The sequence below is a fragment of the Peromyscus leucopus genome, chromosome 15 (assembly GCF_004664715.2).
Source record: "Peromyscus leucopus breed LL Stock chromosome 15, UCI_PerLeu_2.1, whole genome shotgun sequence".
Lineage (NCBI taxonomy): Eukaryota > Metazoa > Chordata > Mammalia > Rodentia > Cricetidae > Peromyscus > Peromyscus leucopus.
Genome location: NC_051076.1, coordinates 19,492,678 through 19,516,330, shown reverse-complemented (window position 1 = coordinate 19,516,330; position 23,653 = coordinate 19,492,678). Strand labels below are relative to the sequence as shown.

The 23,653-nt window shown below is 42.1% G+C and overlaps 1 protein-coding gene across 1 annotated transcript in view; it reads left to right on the top strand.

The window, feature by feature from the left end:
- Sccpdh (saccharopine dehydrogenase (putative)) overlaps positions 1 to 23,653 on the top strand; it is a 28,115-nt gene extending 4,462 nt beyond the window's left edge. Inside the window, exons 3-12 of the mRNA XM_028865486.2 lie at positions 4,406 to 4,486; positions 8,532 to 8,661; positions 9,556 to 9,605; positions 10,631 to 10,761; positions 14,323 to 14,440; positions 15,169 to 15,288; positions 15,378 to 15,434; positions 20,098 to 20,209; positions 22,051 to 22,132; positions 23,034 to 23,653. Coding sequence (XP_028721319.1) covers positions 4,406 to 4,486; positions 8,532 to 8,661; positions 9,556 to 9,605; positions 10,631 to 10,761; positions 14,323 to 14,440; positions 15,169 to 15,288; positions 15,378 to 15,434; positions 20,098 to 20,209; positions 22,051 to 22,132; positions 23,034 to 23,139 — 987 coding nt within the window. The 3' untranslated portion in view covers positions 23,140 to 23,653. The remainder of the gene's footprint in view (positions 1 to 4,405; positions 4,487 to 8,531; positions 8,662 to 9,555; positions 9,606 to 10,630; positions 10,762 to 14,322; positions 14,441 to 15,168; positions 15,289 to 15,377; positions 15,435 to 20,097; positions 20,210 to 22,050; positions 22,133 to 23,033) is intronic.

Here is a 23,653-nt window from a genome sequence, read left to right as displayed (position 1 = left end):
GGTGTATGCTTGTAATCCAGCAGTTTGGAGGCTGAAGGTGCCTCTTTCTCAAGCCAGCAAGACTCTGACTTTAAAAAAAAAAAAAATAATAATGGTTGAGTTTAAAGTTTTAGTGTTTTAAAAGGAAAACAGCTCTTGCCTTATATTGGATATCGGGTATGAAAAGATCACTTCTAAACTGGGTGGTGGTGGTGCACGTCTTTAATCCCAGCACTCGGGAGGCAGAAGCAAGCAGATCTCTGTGAGTTCGAGGCCAGCCTGGTCTACAGAGAGTTCCAGGACAGCCAGGGCTACACAGAGAAACCTTGTCTCAAAAAAAAGAAAAGAAAAAGGTCACTTGTAAACTTTGACCTTTACAAGGTGACCATTGATAGTATTTACTGATCTGAAGAAGCCATCATAATTGTCAATGTGCTGGAAAACTAAACATCTCAAGATGTTGTTTATGTTTTTCTCGGTGTTACTAGCTGAGGGTCTGTCAAGCACACTGCTGTGATCAGTGTAACACTCTGAACAACACCTTCCTCCTCTGCTGGTACTGTAGAGAAACCCCAGTCCTGGATAGTCTAACTGAAATCCCTCACCTGAACATGAACATGATTAACATGTGTGTTAAATCACACAGTACAAGCACAGTGTTGAGTCCCGCACCCCACAACATCTCGGTTTCTTTCCCTTGGCTGTACTCGTCTACCCTGAGGCAAACAGAGGTTCACCATTCTTTACACTCTTATCATTCCTTCACTGAGCTGATTACTTCTCAGCTCCTCCCTTCCTTTTTATCTTGGAAGGATATTGCTGTGTAGCCCAGATTATCCTCGAATTCACAGCCATCCAGCCTCAGTTTCTCCTGACTGCAGGGTTCTAGCATGAACCTAGAAACTGATAACTTTGTCTTCATGCTACCCGATCTGCTCATTTACTGTGTACCTCCAAGTGGCACCCTGATGTCTGCCTTCATCTCTTGTCACAAGGAAAAAATCTTGTGCCTATTGGGCACAACATATGAAGGCTTTATGTTTATAATTATATATTTTCCTGTCTTTATTGGGTGATGTATTTTTCGTTTTTTGTTGGATTCTTTCTTTTTAGGATGTGGTGATGGTGGTATGTGTGCATACTCACAGTCCAGAAGAGGCCATTAGATGATGGTGGCATGGGAGAGTTCCACACACAGTGACACCATCAATTTAGTCATTCCCTCAGGTGATTCAGGTTGTGAGGTCCCTAATAGATTTTCTGTCAGCACTTAAGTGATTATATCACTCATTTTTTAAAAAACTCCCCTTGATTTAATAAACCTTCTAACTGTACTGTTCTGTGTGACCCTCTTTAAAGACTCTTGGAAGAGTTCCCGTTGCCTCCCTCCCTCCTCCTCTAACCAGTTCTTGCCAGGCTGTTGCCCGCCCTCTTTCAAGTCTCATCCTGCCAGACGCACTCACCTCAGTCCTCACTGAACCACCTCTCTGCATTTGTTCTGAACTTTCTGCCTTTTCTTAATTTTTCCTTTAATTTTTGAGATATAATCTTATTTGATAACTCCAGGCTGTCCTGGATCTCACTATTAGCTTTGGCTGTCTTCAAATTCATGGTAATCCACCTTCCTCAGCTTCTGAGTGCTAGGATTATAGTTGTGAGTCATCATAACTGGCTCATTTTCTCTGTTCTTTACTTGGTTTTTGAATTCTCTCCCAGTTTTTCCCCTACCCACCGGATTCATCTGTCTTCAGTATTAGATCTCCGTATCTGTCCCTCTAACTGCCCAGCTTCAAGCAGACACTCCTCTCTGTGAGCCGAGCAAACAAGCATTAGCCAGCAGCAGGAGGAAAGAGCTAAGTGACGAGTCTGTCACTGTGGCCCCTTGGTGGTATGGAACTCTCCTGCGCCACTGGAAATGCCACTTGTGTTCTGTATTTGGTATCTGACCGCTTGACATGACCCAGGAGTTAATCCACATTTCAATTATCAATAAATTATTATTACTTATAACAATTTATAAATATTTATAAATACAAATCAATTATGAATAACATTTTTTTTTCATACCCCAAATTAGCATGAATAAAAGTTCCTATATTTACTGTCAGGCTCAATGGATCATTTTGTATACCCCTGGTGGGGGTACACCTAACTGGGAGCCCACTGGCTTAGGACATGGAGTGTTGAGAACTGATTAAATCAAAGATTATTACTCGGAGTGTCTCTGATTACCTTGTACAAACTCAGGGGTCTAAGGAAGAAAAGTCTTTGAATTTATTTTATATACGTACATATATATACCGTGTGTGTGTGTGTGTGTGTGTGTGTGTGTGTGTGTGTGTGTGTGTATGTAGGTTCTTGTGGAAGCCAGAAGAGGGTGTCAGATCCCCTGGAGCTGCAGGCAGTTGGAAGCTGCCTGGTGTGGGTCCTGGGAACTGAACTCAGGTCCTCTGCAAGAGCAGCAAGTGTTCTAACCACTGACATCTCTGTAGCCCTATAACAAAAAATCCCTAACAGCATAATAACACAGAGCTAAGTTAGCGGAGATTTCTCAGATTCCCCAGTGGGTAAGTGGCTGCGTGTGATGGAACAGTGTAAGGAGGGGGTGTTGTGGCGGTAGGAAGATGTGCACTTTTTTACGAAGTGTTAGTGTTTTTAAGTGGTTATTAATGCTTTCCCCGTGGCTTGTTAGTAGTATTGGTGGGTAAAGCCTGAGAGCTGCATCTCACCAGCGGAGACATGCGAAGCGAGCCTGAGGCTGTGGTGTTGGGAGCTAGCCCAGCAGATGCAGAGTGGAAGGAGGTGGTTCTGGTGGTGGAAGCCAACACAGCTGGGTGTGACACTGTTGTCTTTAGAATTGCTGGAACATGAGAATTGAGGGGCTGTGGTGTGACGTGATGCTTAAGAACTTGTGACAAGATAAGTTTAGACTTTATAATGTAGGCACTGGAAAGCTGAGAAAAGATTCTGAGCAGATAAACTAATATAACTGAGGAAGAAGGAAAGGTTGTATCAGACTTTTATTTTAAAATAATAATTTGGGGGCTGGAGAGATGGCTCAGTGGTTAAGAGCACCGGCTGCTCTTCCAGAGGACCTGAGTTTAAAAATCCCAGCAACCACATGATGGCTCACAACCATCTGTAATGAGATCTGACACACAGGCAGAACACTGTATACATAATAAAAATAAATAAATCTTTAAAAAATAAAATAATTTGATATTGAAAATTGGCTAGATTGGATACTGTGAAGTGATTGGGTTTTTGTGTAGAAAATTAGGTGAGGGGTAATATACTATGGACTTGGCATATTTTTAGGAGACAGATTTGACAAAACTTGCTGACTTACAGGGAGGTAGGCTGAAAGAAAGCTTCCAGTTTTCAAGCCTGAGAATTGTATGTCGAGTGACGTTGCTAATAACAAAAAAGATAACAATGTGAGTGCCGTGTGCTACGCTGCTGGCCCATCCCCGGAGCAGCCCTGTGAAGGAAGTGCTGCTGTCCCAGGACTCTGTGTGTGCGCGCGCATGTGTGTCCTCTTTAAAGTCTTCCGGGAGGCCCGAGTACTCTAGTAAAGGTGAAGCTCAAGTGCTAACCGACACTCCTGGTCCGTCCTCATCTGACCTCAGTGCTTCTTTCTAAATTCATCTCTCACTGCTTGTGCTTTTAGCAGTAGGAGCTCTCTTTTCTTATAGCTGTACTTTTATTTACATTTTCCATACAAGTCTTTGTTCTTTTGGTATCTAATTCAAGTCAGTTATTTCTTCTGTAAGACTTTCCATTCTGTCTTTAGTTAGAGATAAACATGCAGGCCTCTGAGTCCATTGCACCTTTAGATAGTGAGGCAGGACAGTACAGTTACTTTATTTTATCTGTGTTACTATTCTGTCCTACCGTGTGGGTCCCTAGGATTGAACTCAGGTGCTTTTAGCTGCTAAACTGTCTTATCAGCCCAGCATGTGATTTTTAATAACTTAAGGCTGCACTGATAAGACTGAAGTGGCATTTTGCTTGTGAAATCTTTGTGTGTGTGTGTGTGTGTGTGTGTGTGTGTGTGTGTGTGTGTACCACGGCACAGTTATGGTCAGAGGAGAACCTTCTACCTTGTTTGAAACAGGGTCTTTTTTTGTCACTGCATACACCAGGCTTGCTGGCCCATGGGCTCCCAGACATTCTCCTGTCACCTTTCAGTTCACCATAGGAGCACGGAGATTATACACATATGTCATGGATTACAGACACGCAGTACTGCGTCAGGTCCTTTACAGGGGTTCTGGGGATCTCAACCCAAGTCCTCGTGCGTGTTTGGGAGGTGCTTACACACTTACACACTTACACACTGAGCCTCTTCCCAGCTGTACAATGGCCTCTGGCTCAGTTAAGCTCGTGAAGTAAGAATAACTACTGGTTTTCCTTCTTTCCCCAGTATCGATTTTATGGAGAGCCTGTAGTAAAAGCATGTATTGAGAACGGAACAAGTTGTATTGACATCTGCGGGGAGCCTCAGGTATGTAAACCAGAAAGGAGAAAACAAGACTAGTCACTCGTGAGTTTTCTGTGAAATGCAAGCACATTTAGTACCGTTTTGTAGGCATTTTGAAAGTGACCGCTGCATTTCTAGTCCTTAAAGCTGGTATTCTCTCGGTATTGTAGTCCTAGCTTGAGGAAGAGCTCTGATAAGATCTTAGCTTCATTGTTCTTGAAATGTTCTTTTACATCTTTAGTTATTTCCTTTGTGTGTGGATGTGCTGGTTTTTATGTTACTGAATGCTGTAAGATGAATTATTAATGCAGTATGTTGTAATTCTCAGACTGTCTCTTAGTAACTTTTTCATTATGATTTCCCTCTTTAAAACTATGTACCTTTGTAGCATTACAGGAAAATAAATGTAAAATCCCCTCCACTTGGGCAGGGGATGTAGCTTAGTTGGTAGAATGTGTGATTAGCATGCACCAGACCCTGGGTTCCATTCACAGTAGTGCATAAACCTGGCGTGCCGGCACGTGCCCCGAATCCTAGCTCTCTGGATGTGGAGGCAGGAGGATCAGATGGACTACAATATGAACTACAAAAGACCCTGACTCAAAACAACACAAAACAGAGGAAGCAGGAGGATCTGTGTGAGTTCAAGGCCAGTCTGGTCTACATAGCAAGTTACAGGCCAGCCAGGGCTACACAGTGAAACCCTATTTCAGAAAAAAAAAAAAATATATATCCTCTCAATTTAAAAGTTTTAAATGAGAGATGATGGGTTCGGTGGTCAACTCAGTGGTAGACGATGTACTTAGTATGCGTGAGCCCTGAGTTCAATCCACAGCAACCTCCAGAAAATATATGTATGTTATATAATGTAAATATTATATAATGAAATTTAAATGGTCTCATTATATTTAATGCTTGCCATTTGCCAGACACTGTGCTAAGCACCTTATATAACTCTTTGAAAACATATCTGTACTTTTCTTCTTCCCTGTTTTATAGATGAAGATTAAGTAATTTGCTCATAGCCGTACACCTAGTAAACGGAAGTAGGATTTGGTCTGCCATACTGTGGGGGTCCTGTGTGAACAGGCACTGAACTTCCCCACCTCCTTCAGAATGTAAATTCCTATGTTCTGTAGTGTCTGCTGATCACCAGCATGCTGTATATATAATCTACGCTTAGAGATCATCAATTGTGTTATAGATCAGAAAAGACTAGGAAAGTGTGAATTATCAGAGCAGGAAGGACACATGGCTTAAACAAAACCAATTCTGTGTTGTTTAAAATAATCCAGAGTGTAGACAGTGGTGAACGGCTTGTGAGTTATTCTGTAGCCTACCATGAGAGTAGTGTCAAAGCCAACAGGTCTGCACTGTGTCCCTCCTCTCTCTCCTTCCCTTTGTCCCAGTTCTGCTCCTGCTGTTTATTTACTTGGTACAAAACAAGTACAGAATCAGGAATTACAATCAATACTGCCTTTCAGTCCTCCTTCCTAACCGTGATGCGTTTATTGGGACTCCACATTTGGAAATAAAGTGTGTGCAGGAGGTATAGCATTCTTGGGGCCCCAGGTGCATTGAGAAAAGACCAGAACAACAAACACACATAACCTCCCCCAAACCCCAGTAAGTGTCCAGAATATACAGGGCACCATTTTTAAAGATTATTTTACTTTACATGTATGAATGTTTTGTCTGCATGCATGTCTCTGTACTACTTGTGTGCCTGCCTGATATCTGTGGAGGCCAGAAGAGGGCATCAGATCCTCTGGAACTGGAGTTACAGACGCCTGTGAGTTGCCATGTAGGTGCTGGGCATTGAATCCGGGTCCTCTTGGAGAGCAGCCAGTGCTCTTAACTGCTGAGCCATCTCTCTAGCCTCAGAGAACTATGATATATCAATAATAATAGAAATATGAAAATACAAACAACCCAGTTCAAAACTAATGACGAGAAGATGTAGAAAGGATTGAGAATTTAGCTTAGTGGGAGGCAAGCACAAATCTCTGAGTTCAGCCCCCAGTACAAAAAAGAGAGAGAGACCAGGCTCGGCAGCTGCCCTGCCCTCAGGAAGAGAACATATGTTACTTTACAGCACAGGAGCCTGACAGACTCTGCCCCGGCCAAGTGTCCAGCGTTGGCGTGAACACAAGTAAGCCCAGGTGACAGGGTGGCTCAGTGGGTGGAGGTGCTAGACTCAAAGCCTGGTGACCTGCATGTGCTCTCTGGATCTCATGTGAAGGTGGATGGGGGGAACTGACTCCACACACAGTGACACGCAGGCTTCCCACCACCATGCACGTGTACATGACAGTAAACTGGGGGCTTGTAAGTTACTACGGCGTGTCAGTAGGGTGTATCCTTCTTCCTAAGTCACTGTAATCTCTAAACATTAGATAATTCTAGTAGCTGGATAATCTATAAAATTGCTGATCTGAGCCGGGCAGTGGTGGCTCACGCCTTTAATCCCAGCACTCGGGAGGCAGAGCCAGGCGGATCTCTGTGAGTTCGAGGCCAGCCTGGGCTACAGAGTGAGTCCCAGGAAAGGCGCAAAGCTACACAGAGAAACCCTGTCTCGAAAAAAAAAAAAAAAAAAAAAAAAAAAAAAAATGCTGATCTGGTTCTTCAAAACAATCAAGATTGTCAAAATCAAGGGAAATATGAAAAACTTGCTGCCAAAGGGAGTCTCAGGAAACTTAGCATCTGTGTGTGATGTGTTATTCAGGGATCTTGGGACAGAAAAAGGACATTGGGTAAAATTGTCTCCAGGAATAAATTAGAAATGGACTTTAAGCCAGGCCTGGAATCCTAGCTACTCAGCAAATTGAGGCAGGAATATCAAAGTTCAAGACCTGCCTCAGACAGAGTGAGCTCAGGACCAGCATGGGCAGCAGTGAGACCCTGTGCCTGAATAAGCAGGGCAGAAGGACTAGGGTAGCCCCAGTGGTAGAGCTCCTGCCGTGAGTGTGATCCCTAGTACCATTAACACGGCGGGCAGCCTGGAGAGCCGGCTCAGCGGTTAAGAGGTCTTCTTCCAGAGGACCCGGCTTTGAGTCTCAGCACCCGCATGGTGCTCACAACTCTAACTCCAGTTCCTGGGGATCTGATGCCCTCTTCTGGCATCCATGGGCATCAGGCACACATGCAGGCAAAACACCTTACCATATACACAGATGTATGTATGTCTATGCATGTATGTATGGGGGGTGCTGAAGAGATGGCTCAGTGGTTAGCACTAGTTGCTCTTCTAGAAACCTGGGTTCAGTTTCCAGCTCTGGCGTGGCTGCTTACAACCTCTGTAAATCCAGTTCCAGGGGTTCCAGTGCCCTCTTCTGGCCTCCAGGGCACTGCACACATGTGCTACATAGACACACATGCAGGCAAAACACCCATACATGCAAAATGAAAATCATTTTTTTAAAGGAGAAGATTTAGTTACTAAGGTATCAGTTTTGGTTCCTATTTCTAGCAACTGCCAGTATAAAAAGTGTTAATAATGGCAGAAACTGAGTTTCAGTCAACATGGAAGCTCTCTAATCTTGTTTTTTCTATAAATCTAAGTCTGTTCTAAAATTTGGTGTAGCTGAGGCTGTATATAGTCCAGTGAATAGAGCCCTTGCCTAACATAGCAGGCCCTATGTTCCATCCTAGCACTCAAAAAACCAAAGTAAAACTCCACACAATTTAGACAGGGATTTGAACAGGCGTTCTTCTGTCCTAGCCCCTTTCCTACCCCGTGTGTAGATAATGTCTAGAAAGCTCAGCTGGGTAATGCAATCTGGGGTAAGTTTTTTGATTTAAAAAAAAAAAGTGCTTCACAGTGAAATGCATCCTAAAATAATCATTTTTAGTTACTAGTTAGACGAGTGCATCCCTGTGCTTGCTGTCACACTGTAGCTTGGGGTTCGTATTTGCAGAATATGTGAAAACCATTGAGCAGTTAATACTGTGCTGCAGGCCACATGTTTGCATTTCCAGTTTAATGGCTTTGTCTTTAGGAGAAATCATTTAATATTGGTCTAGGTGTGTCTATAAACTCTGATTCACATTTTTGTCCTGGATCTTTTAGTTTCTGGAGCTAATGCATGCGAAGTATCATGAGAAAGCTGCAGAAAAAGGGGTTTATATCATTGGAAGCAGTGGCTTTGACTCCATTCCAGCAGATCTAGGAGTGTTATACACCAGAAATCAAATGAACGGTAATTACTGGTCAAAAGAGTACTGAAATCTCACAGCAGAACTTTGTGTTTGTAGCCATGGTGACTAGGCCAGCACTCTCTCTACCCTGAGCTACATCCCTAGCCCTGTGATATATGTTTTTTATTCTTTTTGTTTTGTTTTGTTTTGTTTTGTTTTTTGAGACAGGGTTTCTCTGTGTAGCTTTGGAGCCTTTCCTAGAACTCACCCTATAGCCCAGGCTGGCCTCGAACTCACAGAGATCTGCCTGCCTCTGCCTCCCAAGTGCTGGGATTAAAGGCGTGCACCACCACCACCCAGTATGTTTTTTATTTTAACAGCTTTAAGTATTTTCTTTTGTCTTTGTTTTTTTGTGGTGCTGGGAATTGAACTTAGGGCCTCACAAATGCTAGGCAAGAGCTCTACCACTGAGCCATATTCCCAGCCAATGTTTGAAGTATTTTAGAAGTCACCACAAGGAGTGTTTAGTGTTTTTTTCTGAACATTTGCAGTAAATTTCAATTACTATTGAAAATTCCTTGAAAACAATTATGTTTAAGCCAGAATCATTGCCCTGAGTGGGGTGATGAGCCTTCCAGGATGAGCAGGTTAAGCTGTTGTCTTATTGGAGAAGATTCTTAGCCTTGTTCAATTAAATACTGCAGGAGAGTTTGTCAACACTACTAGTTAGTCATGCTAACCTCTTCTTTCTGGGAGTTCTCCTGGCCTTATTAACTGTGTTTTCATCTGTGGATAATAACATAATAAAACTGTTGTCTGTGCAGATTTTCTGATTTTTTCCCAGCTGTAAGCTTAATAAAAATGCCCCCACCTGATTGGCATGGTTTATTACTTGTCCTAGTGGAGTAATTTGGGTTTGATTTGATTTGACCTTATGCCGTCTCTTATCCCTTTAGGTACTCTGACTGCCGTGGAAAGCTTCCTGACCATACACTCAGGACCTGAGGTCAGTTTCCTGCTTGCCTGTCTTTTCAAGCTAATACGAAAAATGTTTTGCAAATGATACGTGGCTCTTAAAAAGATTTAGACTAGCCGGGCGATGGTGGTGCACGCCTTTAATCCCAGCACTCGGGAGGCAGAGCCAGGTGGATCTCTGTGAGTTCGAGGCCAGCCTGGACTACCAAGTGAGTCCCAGGAAAGGCGCAAAGCTACACAGAGAAACCCTGTCTCGAAAACAAAAAAAAAAAAAAAAAAAAAAAAAGATTTAGACTAATCTTTATATGCATTTGTCCTTTTTAGTGTGAGAGTCACTATTTAAGTTTTAGAAAGTGAAGCTAGTGAATGACTTTGCTACATTAGAGTGACTTACTGTGATCACAGTACTAAGACTCCCATCTGTAATAAAGGTCACATTAGTGCCAGTCAGCATGAATCAGTAAGGAAGAAGAAAGAACTTGTGTTGGGGTCCGTAGTGAATATAACCAAGCAATGGGTAGTGTTGCTGCCTAGGTAGTGTAGCTGGGGAGTTTTCTCTCCGGGTCCCGCCAAGCCCCGGCAGTCCAACAGTCCACACACACACACAGACGCTTATATTATTTAAACTGTTTGGCCTAATGGCTCAGGCTTCTTGCTAACTGTTCTTACATCTTAAATTAACCCATTTCTATAAATCTATACCTTGCCATATGGCTCGTGGCTTACCGGCATCTTCACATGCTGCTTGTCATGGCAGCGGCTGGCAGTGTCTCCCTCCGCCTTCCTGTTCCCTCAATTCTCCTCTCTGTTAGTCCTGCCTATACTTCCTGACTGGCCACTGGCCAATCAGTGTTTTATTTATTGACCAATCAGAGCAACACATTTGACATATAGACCATCCCACAGCGAGTTAGCCATGAAAATTCATGCCAAAATGATTAATTGCGGGATTATGTCTTGCACAAATGGAGGTGAAATGTAATAACTCTAAGTTACTTGATCTTACCTTTCAGTATTACCCATATGACATGTTTATCTTGTGAAATGTTTTCTTAGGGGTTGTGTATTCACGATGGTACCTGGAAGTCAGCAATTTACGGTTTTGGAGATAAGGGTAGTTTAAGAAAACTGCGGAGTGCATCAAGTCTGAAACCCGTCCCGATTATTGGCTCAAAGTTGAAAAGAAGGTATAGTAATTTAAAATGTGTTCTGTACTACTTTAGTCTGTGTGTTGCGTTGCTGTTGGTTGGCTGGTAATGTTCTACTAGGAAAAGCTTGGAGACTTTTGATAAGTTCCGAATTATTTTCAAAGTGAAAATGTAATTAGCATATTATACTACGTTTAAGTACTTTATTATTATTTTTTATTTTATTTTATTTGTTTGTTTGTTTGTTTGTTTATTTATTTATTTATTTATTTTGGTTTTTAGAGACAGGGTTTATCTGTGTAGTTTTGGTGCCTGTCCTGGATCTCGCTCTGTAGACCAGAGTTTGAGGCCAGCCTGGTCTATTCAGTGTGAGTTCCAGAACAGCCAGGGTTACAAGAGAAATTATGTCTCTAACCCTGCCCCCCAAAAGTGATCATTTAACATAATTAATGTGAATAACCCTCATATGTGAGAACTTTATCAGATAAGATATAAGAGTTGGGCTGGTGAGTGGTGTTGAAGTCAGTATCTAGAGAAGTTGATGGGTGTAGCTGGAGGGCTTCTCTCCAGGTTCCCCAAGCCCCGCAGTCCCACAATCCACTTATAAAATAATCACTCAGACGCTTATATCACTTATAAACTGTATGGCCGTGGCAGGCTTCTTGCTAACTGCTCTTTTATCTTAAATTAACCCATTTCTATAAATCTATAGCTTGCCATGTGGCTGGTGGCTTACCGGCGTCTCTACATGCTCTTCTCCTGGTGGTGGCTGCAGTGTCTCTCTCCCAGCCTTCCGCTTCCCAGAATTCTCCTCTCTCCTTGTCCCACCTACCTCCTGCCTGGTCATTGGCCATCAGTGTTTTATTTACATAGAGTGATATCCACAGCACTTCCCTTTCTTCTTTTTTTAAAAAGGAAGGTTTTAACTTTAACATGGTAAAATTACATATAACAAAACAATTACCGAGCAAGAATTATAGTTACAATATTAAAGAAGATGTCCTATCTATCTTATATTTGTGAGTTTAAGGTTTTATAGCTAACTTATCTTTTATCATAACTGAGGAAATTACGACTATCTAGCCTTTAACCACATCAAAGACCTGAGAAGGAACATAATGGTACCTGAGAAATGGTAGACGGATGCAAGCAACTTCGGGAATCTTGCAAGAGTAGACCAAGACAGCTGGCAGCCTGGACAGTCACCTGATGTTTCTCAGCATTGTTGGTGCATTCAAATTGGCTACAGGCCTAGAGTATCTGACAGACCATTTTCAGAAGCAGGATTTCTGAAAGACCATCTTACCCTGTCTTGGCAGAGTACAGTGGTCGCTTTCCTTGTGTCCCACTTGTCCAGAAAGGAGAGCATTGCATTTGTACTGTCAGCCATCAAGGCAAGGGCAGTTCTTTGCCCAGTAGGCCATTTTGTGCCAAAAGACAAACTTCCAAATGGAAATGTCTTAGAAGCCCAACATTCTCTCGGGATCAATTGGTGCAGCCAGGAGCAATTGTGTCTCACATCAACAGAATTTTAAGTTATTTAAATGCCATATTCTCTAGGTCTATGAAGTGTTTGAAGATTACCTATCTATCTGAAATATATCTATGTATACCTAGAAGACTTAACTAACATGGCTACAAATATGATTATCATAGATGACTGATTATTAATCTATTTTTAATCATCCATTACAATTTTAAATGAGTTAAACATAATACCTCAAACAAGAATAGAAATATATATATACAGTATAACAAAATTAACTTTAAGTTTGTATTAATAAACTAAATATTTACCAATGTAAAACATTTTAAACATAAACTAAAATCTATACCAATGTAAAACATTTTAAACAAGTTGTTCTTTAAAAGTAGGTTCATTAATCTACCCTTTTATCTTATCATCTCCATATCCTCCTATATATCTATATTATATCCCCTTTTCTTTTTTTTTAGAAAGAGATCACATTTATAATCAACCTGTTTTAAATAAAAATATTGGTTTCTCTCTGTCCCACACCAGAGGGCTCTTCTGATTTGGGACACAAGAATCTCTTAACCATTTTTTTTTTTAAAGCAATATGTCTGGGTTTAGAGGGGGAGTGAGCCAATTCCACCTCTAAAGCCAGCTTGGTATATTTGGGAATTTGGGCGTAGCATCTCTTACTACTTCCTGCTGGAGGGGGGCGCTGTATCTTATGGGGATACAAAGAAAATTTTAGACCTATGGGGTAGTCCGTGAGGCTGTATTGTGTGAACCAGTTGCCTTGAAACCGGTCTGGATGTTGGATCATCTGGGCCATGGTGTCATCGGAGTCCTTTCAGGGGGTCTTGGCTGGTGAAACCTGATGTATCTTAATCTGGAACAAATCCACAGCCTCTGGCTTTCTGTGGAGACAAAAGCAGAACTTCTTTTTCAAAGTAACATATCCTTATATCCAAATTTTGAAGTCAAGGTACTTTTAAAATATACATTTTGGCATAACTCAACAGCTTTTGTAATGAAATATTTTCCTTCAGTTACGAATATCAAAGACAACATAATCCAGATTCTCTGTGTGGTAGCCATCGTTACGTGGCTTATTTTTTATATTATCTTGAGCCTTGAGCCTATTGCTTTAAACTGTACCATTGTAAGCCTGAAACGGCGCTGTGGCTGCTGGCTCCGCCCACTTCAGCTTCCCAACATGGCAGTGGTACGTTTTCCGCCAGCTCTGGGAGTCATCAAGTCTCAGAAATAGTGGGTCTAAGCTTTTATCAAAGCAGCGTGTAGCCCAGAAACCTTTTTTTTTTTTTTTTTTTTAAATACTAGTAAAGACTAAATCTACCACACAGTTTAATTTGCGTTTTGCCGCATCTAGCTGTCCGTATGAGACAAGAAGCAGGAACCTGGTTTTGGCTCTGTTAAGAATTGGTTATTAAATATTCTCAGGTTTAAGGTGGAAACTCGAGCCGTTGGGCGCCATTTGTAGCTGGAGGGCTTCTCTCCAGGTTCCCCAAGCCCGCAGTCCCACAATCCACTTATAAAATAATCACTCAGACGCTTATATCACTTATAAACTGTATGGCCGTGGCAGGCTTCTTGCTAACTGCTCTTTTATCTTAAATTAACCCATTTCTATAAATCTATAGCTTGCCACGTGGCTGGTGGCTTACCGGCGTCTCTACATGCTCTTCTCCTGGTGGTGGCTGCAGTGTCTCTCTCCCAGCCTTCCGCTTCCCAGAATTCTCCTCTCTCCTTGTCCCACCTACCTCCTGCCTGGTCATTGGCCATCAGTGTTTTATTTACATAGAGTGATATCCACAGCAGATGGGATCAAACACTATGCGTGTGCGTGCGTGTGTGTGTGTGTGTGTGTGTGTGTGTGTGTGTGTGTGGTGTGTCAGTAGTATGAAGAATAACAAAGTATTATTACTATGGGGTAGGTATGGAGAACAAAGGAAAACTATTAGAAACACATTGAACTAAAGGCACACTCTTGCCTTATTAATCACTCCAAGAAAGGTTTCTGATTTTTTTAATTTGGAAATTTATTAGCCAAAGTTGTGATCACTGTAGTAATTAGAGGAAATTAACATTTTCATGGTTCTATTTTGCAGGTGGCCAGTTTCCTATTGTAGAGAGCTGAACTCATATTCCATTCCTTTTTTGGGATCTGATATGTCTGTTGTGAAGAGGACTCAGCGTTACTTACATGAAAATTTAGAGGACTCTCCAGTAAGTAAACATGTCTTATTTATTAATGAAGAGTAAGTCCGTGTTTATTTTAGTTCTTCAATATGTTTAATATCTCAAAATTTTGATGTTCATGTTTATAAATTAAAAAAAGAGTAAATAATGTGTATAAAGTTAGATCATGAACATGGTACCAGCTTTGTGTATGATTTAAATCTGGCCTTCTATAGAATCAACAAAAACCACCCAACTGTCTCTGTTTAGTGTTTCAACTGCTAGAATTCTATTTCTGTAGTGGTTTTTGGAGATGTCTTGGCCCCCCACCTTTGGGTCTCCTTCCTACCTCTAGAATACTAGCACATCCTTTTGGTGAAGGAGTGAGTTGTTCATACTCATCAAGAGGAAACTATCTCAGGTTAAAAGGTGGCGGGTGAACTAGATGTAGTGGCTTATGACTGTAATCTCAGCATTCAGGAAGTTGAGGCAGGAGAATTTCTATGAGTTCAAGGCAAGCCGGGGCTATATAGTATTATTACTAGACTCAGATAAATTGTAGATGATGTGGACTTTGGTGTTCAAGTAGAGCAAGCTAATTGCCATATGTAACAGGTCCTTTAAAGCATAGGCTCCCGGTGTTGGGTTCTGAAGAGGCTGTAGAACAAATGCAGTCATCAGATGCATTGTGATTTAGCATTGGTAACTAGAGAGTAAGAGCAGCACAGCCCCCGTCCTCTGTACTCGTTAACACCCTGACTCTGTTGTGCACCCAGGTTCAGTATGCTGCTTACGTAACAGTGGGAGGCATCACCTCTGTTATTAAGCTGATGTTTGCAGGACTTTTCTTTTTATTCTTTGTGAAGTTCAGCATTGGAAGACACCTTCTTGTAAAGGTAAGTAAGCTTTTTTATAAAATAAGATCTTGAGTAATATTTCTCATGAAGTCTTGAAAATATCACTGTTTGTTTTTTGTCTTCTTTAGTTCCCATGGCTCTTTTCCTTTGGTTATTTTTCAAAACAAGGTCCAACACAAAAACAGGTAATCGTTGTTTTTTATGTCTGGGTCTCTAACCTAATACACTTTTGAACTTTGGTTACTTGGGTGGGGGTGGGGGCTCCTGAGATAACTGCTCGTCTGTGTCCCCCAGTGTCTTTCTACCTGCTGTGCTGTGGTCTCACCTCTCTGCTAGTCCCTCAAGGTTGAAGATGCGCAGGGACCCTGCTACTCACTCCCCACAGAGCGCTTAGCAGGCACACATCTCCATTGGCAGGTCCACCTGGAGCAGTTCAGTGTGCTGAGGTCTGGAGTCCTTTCTCCTCAAACTCCCTTCTATATTGTCCATCTTGTTTGCTGGCACTACCAATTTCTCCTACCATAAACGGCATCATTATAGATTTTCCTCTAAATGTATCTCACATGCCTTGGTTTAGACCCAGTCTCCTTTTTTAAAAATCTATTATAAAGTACACAAAACAAAACTTATCATTTCTAATTATCAAGTGGATTTAAGTACATTTGTGTTTTTGTGCAACCTCCACACCCTCCATCCCCACAACTTTGTCTTGTAAAACTGCAACATACTCATTAAATAGCCACTCATCTCCTGGTCCCTCCAGCCCCAGGAACTGCCATTTTATTGCTATCACTAGATATTTCATAGAGATGGAATCACAAAGTATTTGTTCTTCTTTGTCTGGCCTACTTCTGTTAGCTGTAGGTCCTCAAGGTCCATCCAGGGTATGTTAGAAGTTCTTTTCCTTTTAAGGATGAATGGTTAATTCACTCTATGTATATGCCACTTTCTATTATCTATGAATGGATGTGGACTACCTTCCAGCTTTTACCTGTTGTGAACATGCTGCTGTGTACAAATATCAGTGTAAAATTATGCTCCAGATATTTTTTAGCTATATATTCAAAAGTAGAGTGCCTGGGTTACATATTAATTCTATTTTTAATTTTTTGAAGAACTGTTAACTCCGTTAAAATCTCATCATTTACCTCTCACTATTACTCCAGTATCCCACCTTCTCCATAGCCTCACAAACTTAAAAAGATTAATTATTATTTTTATGTATGTATTTGTATCTGCATTCCCCTGGAATCAGAGTTACAGACAGTTGTTAGTTGTCTAATGGGAATGCTGGGAATGAATTCGGATCCTCTGCAAGAGCAGCATCACCAACTGTTTTTACTTTTTATTTTTTCTTATAGTAGCCATCTAATGGATGTACATTGGTATCATGGTTTTGATTTGCATTTCCCTGATGACTCCTGATATTGAACATTTTGTGTGTCTTCTTTGGAAAAATGTCTATTCCTCTTTGTCCATTGTTGGTTTGGATAGAAGGTGTCTGTATTTTCTAAATAAGCATCTCTTATCAGATGATGATCTGCACATAATCTCCTGTTCTGTGTTGCCTTTTTGTTTACTTGCTATTATAGGTCCTTACCTTTGGACTAAACTTTTCATAACATTCTTGTGTTTTCTATCCACGTTCCCACTGCTGTCCAAAAGATCTAACACATACAAAAATTTGGCCTTGTTAATTGTCTTATTTAAAACACTTCTGACTCACCATGTCTGGCAATGAATTTTGCAGAGAATCACATCTGAGCCTTTTGTTCCTAGTAGACCTGACCTAGCCCACACTCTGATTAGTAGATCTGGAGAGTGGGCTAAAAATGCCGAGCAGTTCTCAACTTGCAGAGAAAGTCCTGAGCTGATGACCAAAGAGTCCTACCTGAGCATTGGGGTTTTCAGAAGCTTCCCGGTGATGCCAGAGCAGTGCGGTGGTTAAGACCACTGCTGTGGAGGCAGAATGCTCTTGGTCAGGGCTGGGTGATTTGTGTGTGAAGTACTAGATCATTGCTGGCATGAATTCCTTCCAGAGGTTTGAGGCCACCCTGGACACCTCATGGTCTTGGGGTTTCATTTTGCATCCACCTCTGATTACTTGGAGCAGCAACTCAAAATGTTGAAAATAGTCCCGAAGCTGAATGTGTGCCGAGCTTGATCATTTAGTGCATTGCCACACGCACACACACACACACAGCAGAGGCGGGGCCAGTGTGTCCTGTGTGTCTGGCTTTGTTTGCACGACTCGGGTTATTTTTTCCAGATACACCAACCTACTGTGTCCCTTCCTGCTTTTAATTAATGCATTGTTTTTTTCTGGAATTCCATCTTTTTACTACATTTATTTGTGTGTTTTGTGTATGTGTGTGGGTACCGTGTGCCACCGCATGTATGAGAGGTTAGAGAACAACTTGCTGGGGTTGGTTCTCTCCTTCCACCATGTGAGTCCTGGAGAATGAATCATGTGGTTAGGATTGGCAGCCTGGTAAAGTGTGTTTGCCAGACATGGTAGCATTTTCCTGTTACTGAAAGTGGGGGAAGTCCTGGAGAACTGCTGTCTGTTACTAGGGAAACAGTGTCCCTACTGCAGGTCTTCATCTCATTCGTGAAAATGTTTAGGAATAGACTCAGAAGAAAGCTCAAGGAAAATTTTTAAAAGTTTTATATACTTTGATCATATTCTTTCCCTTCCCCCAAATCCTCCCAAATTCTCCCCTCCTCCCTTCCCACCCAACCTTATTTTCTCTCTCTTGTTCTCTCTCGAAACAAAACAAAAAATGAAAATCAAACTAATAAAAAAACCCCAAAAGGACAAAAAATACAAAAACAAAATGAAAAAGCCCCCCCCCCCAGACACACACAAAATGGAGTCAGTTTTGTTTTGGCCAGTTACTCCTGGGCCTGCCTTAGAGTTTGGTTGATATACACAGTGACACTCTGTTGTAGAAAACTGACTTCCTTTCCCCGTATGTATCAATATCAGTATCAAATAGCTTCTTGGTTGGGTTCTCAGGGTTGGAACTTTGTGTCCACCTCTCCTTCTCAGTGCGGGCACTCTGTCTGTTTTGAACCTGTTTAATCCTGTATGCGCTGTCAGTCTCTGTGAGTTCATATGTGCATCAGCTGTGTTGTATCTTGGAATAATCCACCACCTCTGGCTCCTATAATCTTTCCACCTCTTCTTCTACAAGGATCCCTGAGCCTTGAGGGGAGGGTTTGATGAAGATGTTCCGTTTAGATCTGAGTGTTCCCACATCTCTCACTCTGCACATTGTCCAGTTGGGTCACTCTCAATTCCCATCCCCTGAAAAGAAGATGCCTCCTGATGAGGGTTGAGTGACGCACTGATCTGTTCCCATCTGTTCATTGTCCTTGGGTTGCAGGTGCCAGACTTACTCAAGGATGATTTTGTTAGAGTTGAGAAGAAAAACATCAGGGCAGCAGCTGAAATCACAGCCACCATCCTGAGGAGAAAGCTAGATAAAAGAAAGTGGGGGGAAAGCCATGCCATTTTAGTTAAATTGGCATAGAGCTCCCCACATGGCAGGGAGAAGAGTTTTGGAGAAAGAATGAGGCCCAAAATGTTAGGAAAAGCATGCTTTGAGAAGAGATAGAAGGGGATGTCAGAAAAAAAAAAAGAAGAAGGGTGTCTTAGTCAGGGTTTCTGTTGCTGTGAAGAGAAACCGTGACCACGGCAGCAACTCTTATAAGGAAACATTTCACTGGGGTGACTCGCTTAGTTTCAGAGGATCAGTCCGTTAGCATCATGGCAGGGAGCATGGCAGCGTGCAGGCAAACATGGTGCTTGGTTACATCTTGATCAGAAGGCAACAGGAAGTATGTCACACTGAGCAGAGCTTGAGCAAAGTAGACCTCAAAGCCGCCCCCACAGTGGCACCCTTCCTCCAACAAGGCCACACCCACTCCAACAAAGCCACACCTCCTAATAGCGCCACCCACTGTGGGCTTCTGGGGGCCGTTACCTCCAGACTACCACAGGGAGCAGGTAAATTTTTCTGAGTAAGTCACGAAAGTGGGCAGATTCAATGAGAACTGCATGGTGGCAGTGTAATCAGCTGCACGAAGGGGATACATACATACGGCAGAGAATACGTTGATTGTTTTAATCTGTTAAAAATATCTGTGTATGCACCAGGCATGGTAACACACGCCTTTAACACCAACTTTGGGAGGCAGAAGCAGGAAGATCTCTGTGGGTTTGAGGCCAGCCTGGTCTACAGAGCGAGTTCAGGACAGCCAGGGCTACACAGAGAAACCCTGTCTTAAAAAACAAACAAACATCTTGTGTGGTCCAGGCAAACCCACGTGTGTTGAGGGCTTCCCTGACTCTCCTCCACTGGTCCTTTCGCTTTTGTGACATGAGGCAGACAGCTGCTGTGGGGGTCATCAAAGCTGCGGACAAGAAGGTCCTGGAGCTGGTGAGGTCACCAGATCTGCCCAGAAGCTCAGAAGGCTAAGTGAACAGCAGCCTAACACCAGCCCGAGGCAGGAGAGTGGTCTCAGAACTGTTGGTTACAACTGGCTATTTAAGTTTAATAGTGAAAACCTGGTGAATGGTAACAGTGCATCACAAAACCTTCAGAAGGAGGGAAGGAGAATGTCTTGTGGGCCATTTTTCTGTTTGGCAGTTTAGAGTTATTAGTGTTCAAAACCAGTACTTTTTAATGGAAACATCTAAAAATCTGTCACAGGATTTTGAGAGCCATTAAAACATTCAGTGAGGAAAAGCATATATGTCTCATGGAGTAGGACAGCAGGGTTTATTGTGTTCTAGAAGGAATAGGTGTATCACTAAGCACACCCTTTGCTTTTTTTTCACAGATGGATGAATCATCATTTACGATGACATTCTTTGGTCAAGGATACAGCCATGGCTTTAGTATCGAAAAGAACAAACCAAATATCAAAATCTGTACCCAAGTGAAAGGACCAGGTATTGTGCGTATGGCATAAGGCTGTCTCTTGGTTACATTGTCTCAGACTGAAGTGGTATGCTTGTTTTAGAACTACATTTGCATGGATTATGTATTTTGAAATTATTCTGTCTATAGAAGGGTTGATGATGTTATTAGCCAATTTTGTTAACACATCTTGCCTTCTTTTTCATGATGATTTAATAATCCAAGTTTGAAAATGGCAAATTTTAATTATGAATAAGAAAAGGTCAGCTGGTATTTTTGCCTGCTTCAGTCTCTTACTTAAGTAGTGTAGTTGTTCTGTGAGTCAAATCTGTGGCCCAAGGTTTCAAATTTTGTGAACTATATAGATTTATACACATTTTATAAAGGAGCATAATAACTTCTGATAGATTGTTAAGAGGATCCATTGCCCAAAAGACTGAAGAACTTTCTGGAGCACTATGCAGAGACAAGCCCTCACAAGAGCTATAGGAGAAGTGTAATTACCACACTCTATGACTGCGGGTCAGGACTAATGAAGCCAGATGACAGGTTTTAAATCACACCTCCTTTTCAAATTACAACTTGGCTTTTAAAGATAATCTGACTGTGTTTCAGTTATTTGATAGTAATATAAACACTAATATCCCACTTTATTAAGGACTTTAAGTGACTGGATACAGTCAGTTTTTTTTTTTTTTTTTTTAATTTATTTTCATTTTACGTGCATTGGTGTTTTGCCTGCATGTATGTCTATGTGAGGGTGTTAGGTCTCCTGGAACTGGAGTAAGGTAGTTGTGAGCTGCCATGTGGGTGCTGGGAATTGAACCCTGGCCCTCTGGAAGAGCTGTCAGGTTCAGCTCTTAACTGCTGAGCCATCACTCCAGCCCCCAGTTTATTTACATTTTTTTTAAGATCCCGAGAGTTGTTTCTGTTAAGTGCGGAAGGAGGCATCAGTTTAGAGGACTAGCAAGCAGAGATGGGAGTCCTCAGCATCCAGGGTCGTTAGGAAGGAGGCAGTGTGGTGGTGGGAAGACCAGGAGCCCGCCTGCGGGCGGGCGACCACCTAGCGCTGCTGCTCCGTGAGATCAGGTGAAGAAGGGCACGGGGCATTGCCCTGTCTGTGAAGTGGGGATGCAGTGCTGTTGCTCACATATGACCGGAGCAAACCGAGGTTCGTTCTTAAGCATTAGTACAGATAGTTCCGAACAGTAAGTACAGGTGAGGATCTGGAATCGGAAAGTCCAGAATTTGAAATTCTCCACAATCAGACCATTTTGAACACCAACAGTTACACAAACGGCAGATTCGGCACCTGACCTCACGTACTGGGTAATGTCAAATTGCCAGTGTGCTCAAAATATCTTGTAAGATTGTCTCCAAGGCCAACATAGTGGTGCACGCCTTTAATCCCAGCATTTGGGAGGCAGAGGCAGGCAGATCTCTTGAGTTCAAGGCCAGCCTGGGCTACAGAGTGAATTCCGAGACAGCCAGAGCTACACAGAGAAACCCTGTTTGGGAAAACAAAAACAAAACCCTCCAGAGTAATAATTTCAGTGTGTGTGTGTGTGTGTGTGTGTGTGTGTGTGTACATATTCCAATATGTATGAAAAAACAAAAACAAAACCAGAAAGCCTAAAGCATAGAAGTCCCGAGCAGTTTGGATAAAGGTATATATATATATATATATATATATATATATATATATATATTCAACATGAGCTACATAAATGTTCACTATTATTTTTGTTAAGAGACTAGAATATTTATTGAAAAAAAAATCTCTGTATACTCAGTGCTAGACATGAAATGCACCCTTGATTTTGAGATGATGCTCACCCGTGAACATTTTCCTTTGCCTGACCCTTTCCTGCAGAGGCTGGCTACGTGGCTACTCCTATAGCCATGGTTCAGGCAGCCATGACTCTTCTGAATGACGCCTCTGATCTCCCTAAAGGGTAAGTTTGCATTTCTTCTAGTGAGAAAGTGCGTTTCCAGCCAGGTGACATCGTAGCTATTTTTGAGTTGATTTTTAGTCTTGGGTTCCTTTGGACTAAAGATATATGTTAAAGCAATGCCAAGCACAATTCCTTATCTGCCTTTGGAACTACTGTGAAGGTGAATGAGAGCCATGTAAGCTGGCTTCCATTCTTTATTTAAAGAAAACAAAACTCAAGCCTAGAGCCTGACACTCAGAAAGGGGCCCTGTTGTTTACTTAGCAGTGTTACCCAGGGCTCCTAATCAGTGCTGAGTGGCAGGGGAGTCCTGGCTGAGCAGGTGGGAACTGAGTCACGGCTGCTGCCCAGGTGGTTATGGAGTGTGCTGTCTTACTGAGCATTTAGCTGGTACCCTTGGAACTAAGCCAACCTCACCAGTGCACAGAAACCCATGGCTGAAAGGCAAATCAGCATAACCTAAAACAGTATTAAGGAATATAGATAGAAGTTGTGTGTAGTAAAACCTAACTAAAACTTTCCAGTACTCATCATTTGGCATTTTTGCAAATATTGGCCATTATAGTTGAAGAAACTTCGTTTTCATCAACTTGAAGTGCTGTTTAATAATAGTTAGCTAGCTGAATGAATTCCATTTATGTTTTTATTTAGTCCTCTTGAGTGTGAAGACTCAGGTGTGTGATGCTCAGAGGGCCCCTTGAGCACACCTGTAGTATGGAAAAGTCTCACGAGGAACTAAACAGTGCCGTGGACTAAGAGCCACGTGCTCATTTGGCAGGTTTTAGGAATGTGATGGGGAAGAATTGGTTTTCAGGAGGTGTGAGTGACTCCATTGCTCGGCCCACGGAGGAGAGGGCTGGAGAGGAGCCTTGTGCACTGTGTTCTCTTGTTCCTGTTTTACAGGGGCGGTGTCTTCACACCTGGAGCAGCTTTCTCCAGAACAAAGTTGATTGACAGACTCAACCAGCATGGCATTGAATTTAGCGTCATTAGCAGCTCCGAGGTCTAAACATTTGAAGATTGACTGAATCATAAAATGCACGAACTAACAGCTTCTCTATTTGCTATTATGTGAAATTCTTCTATAAACCTATCTGACTGTATGTGGAAGACTGTCAAGTCTAAAATATCTATACATTAAAAGCAGAAAATTATACTAGCTTATCCTAATCCTCATATCTCAGCTGTTTTTATGATTTTATTGCTTGTGAGAGAAAGCTAATGTTCTCCTTGCCTTTTTATTGACCATGAACTGGAAGGTGAGATAGTGAAGGGTCCCCGTTTGGGTACTAACAGCTTTCCTTAGGGGTGGGGCTTGACTGGTGTTAGGATGTGGCAGGAACGTGTGCCTTCCTTGCCGTGGTGTTGTGGGATCTCACCCTCCTGGGAGCTCCTCTGCATAGTGTGTGAGCATTGCTAAGTAAAACTGTACTTTTTCTATTTTAGTCAACTTCCTCATCCACCTACATGGACTGATTTTGGATTGTTTGCCTACGTTGAATAATAAAGGGTTGTTAATTGAA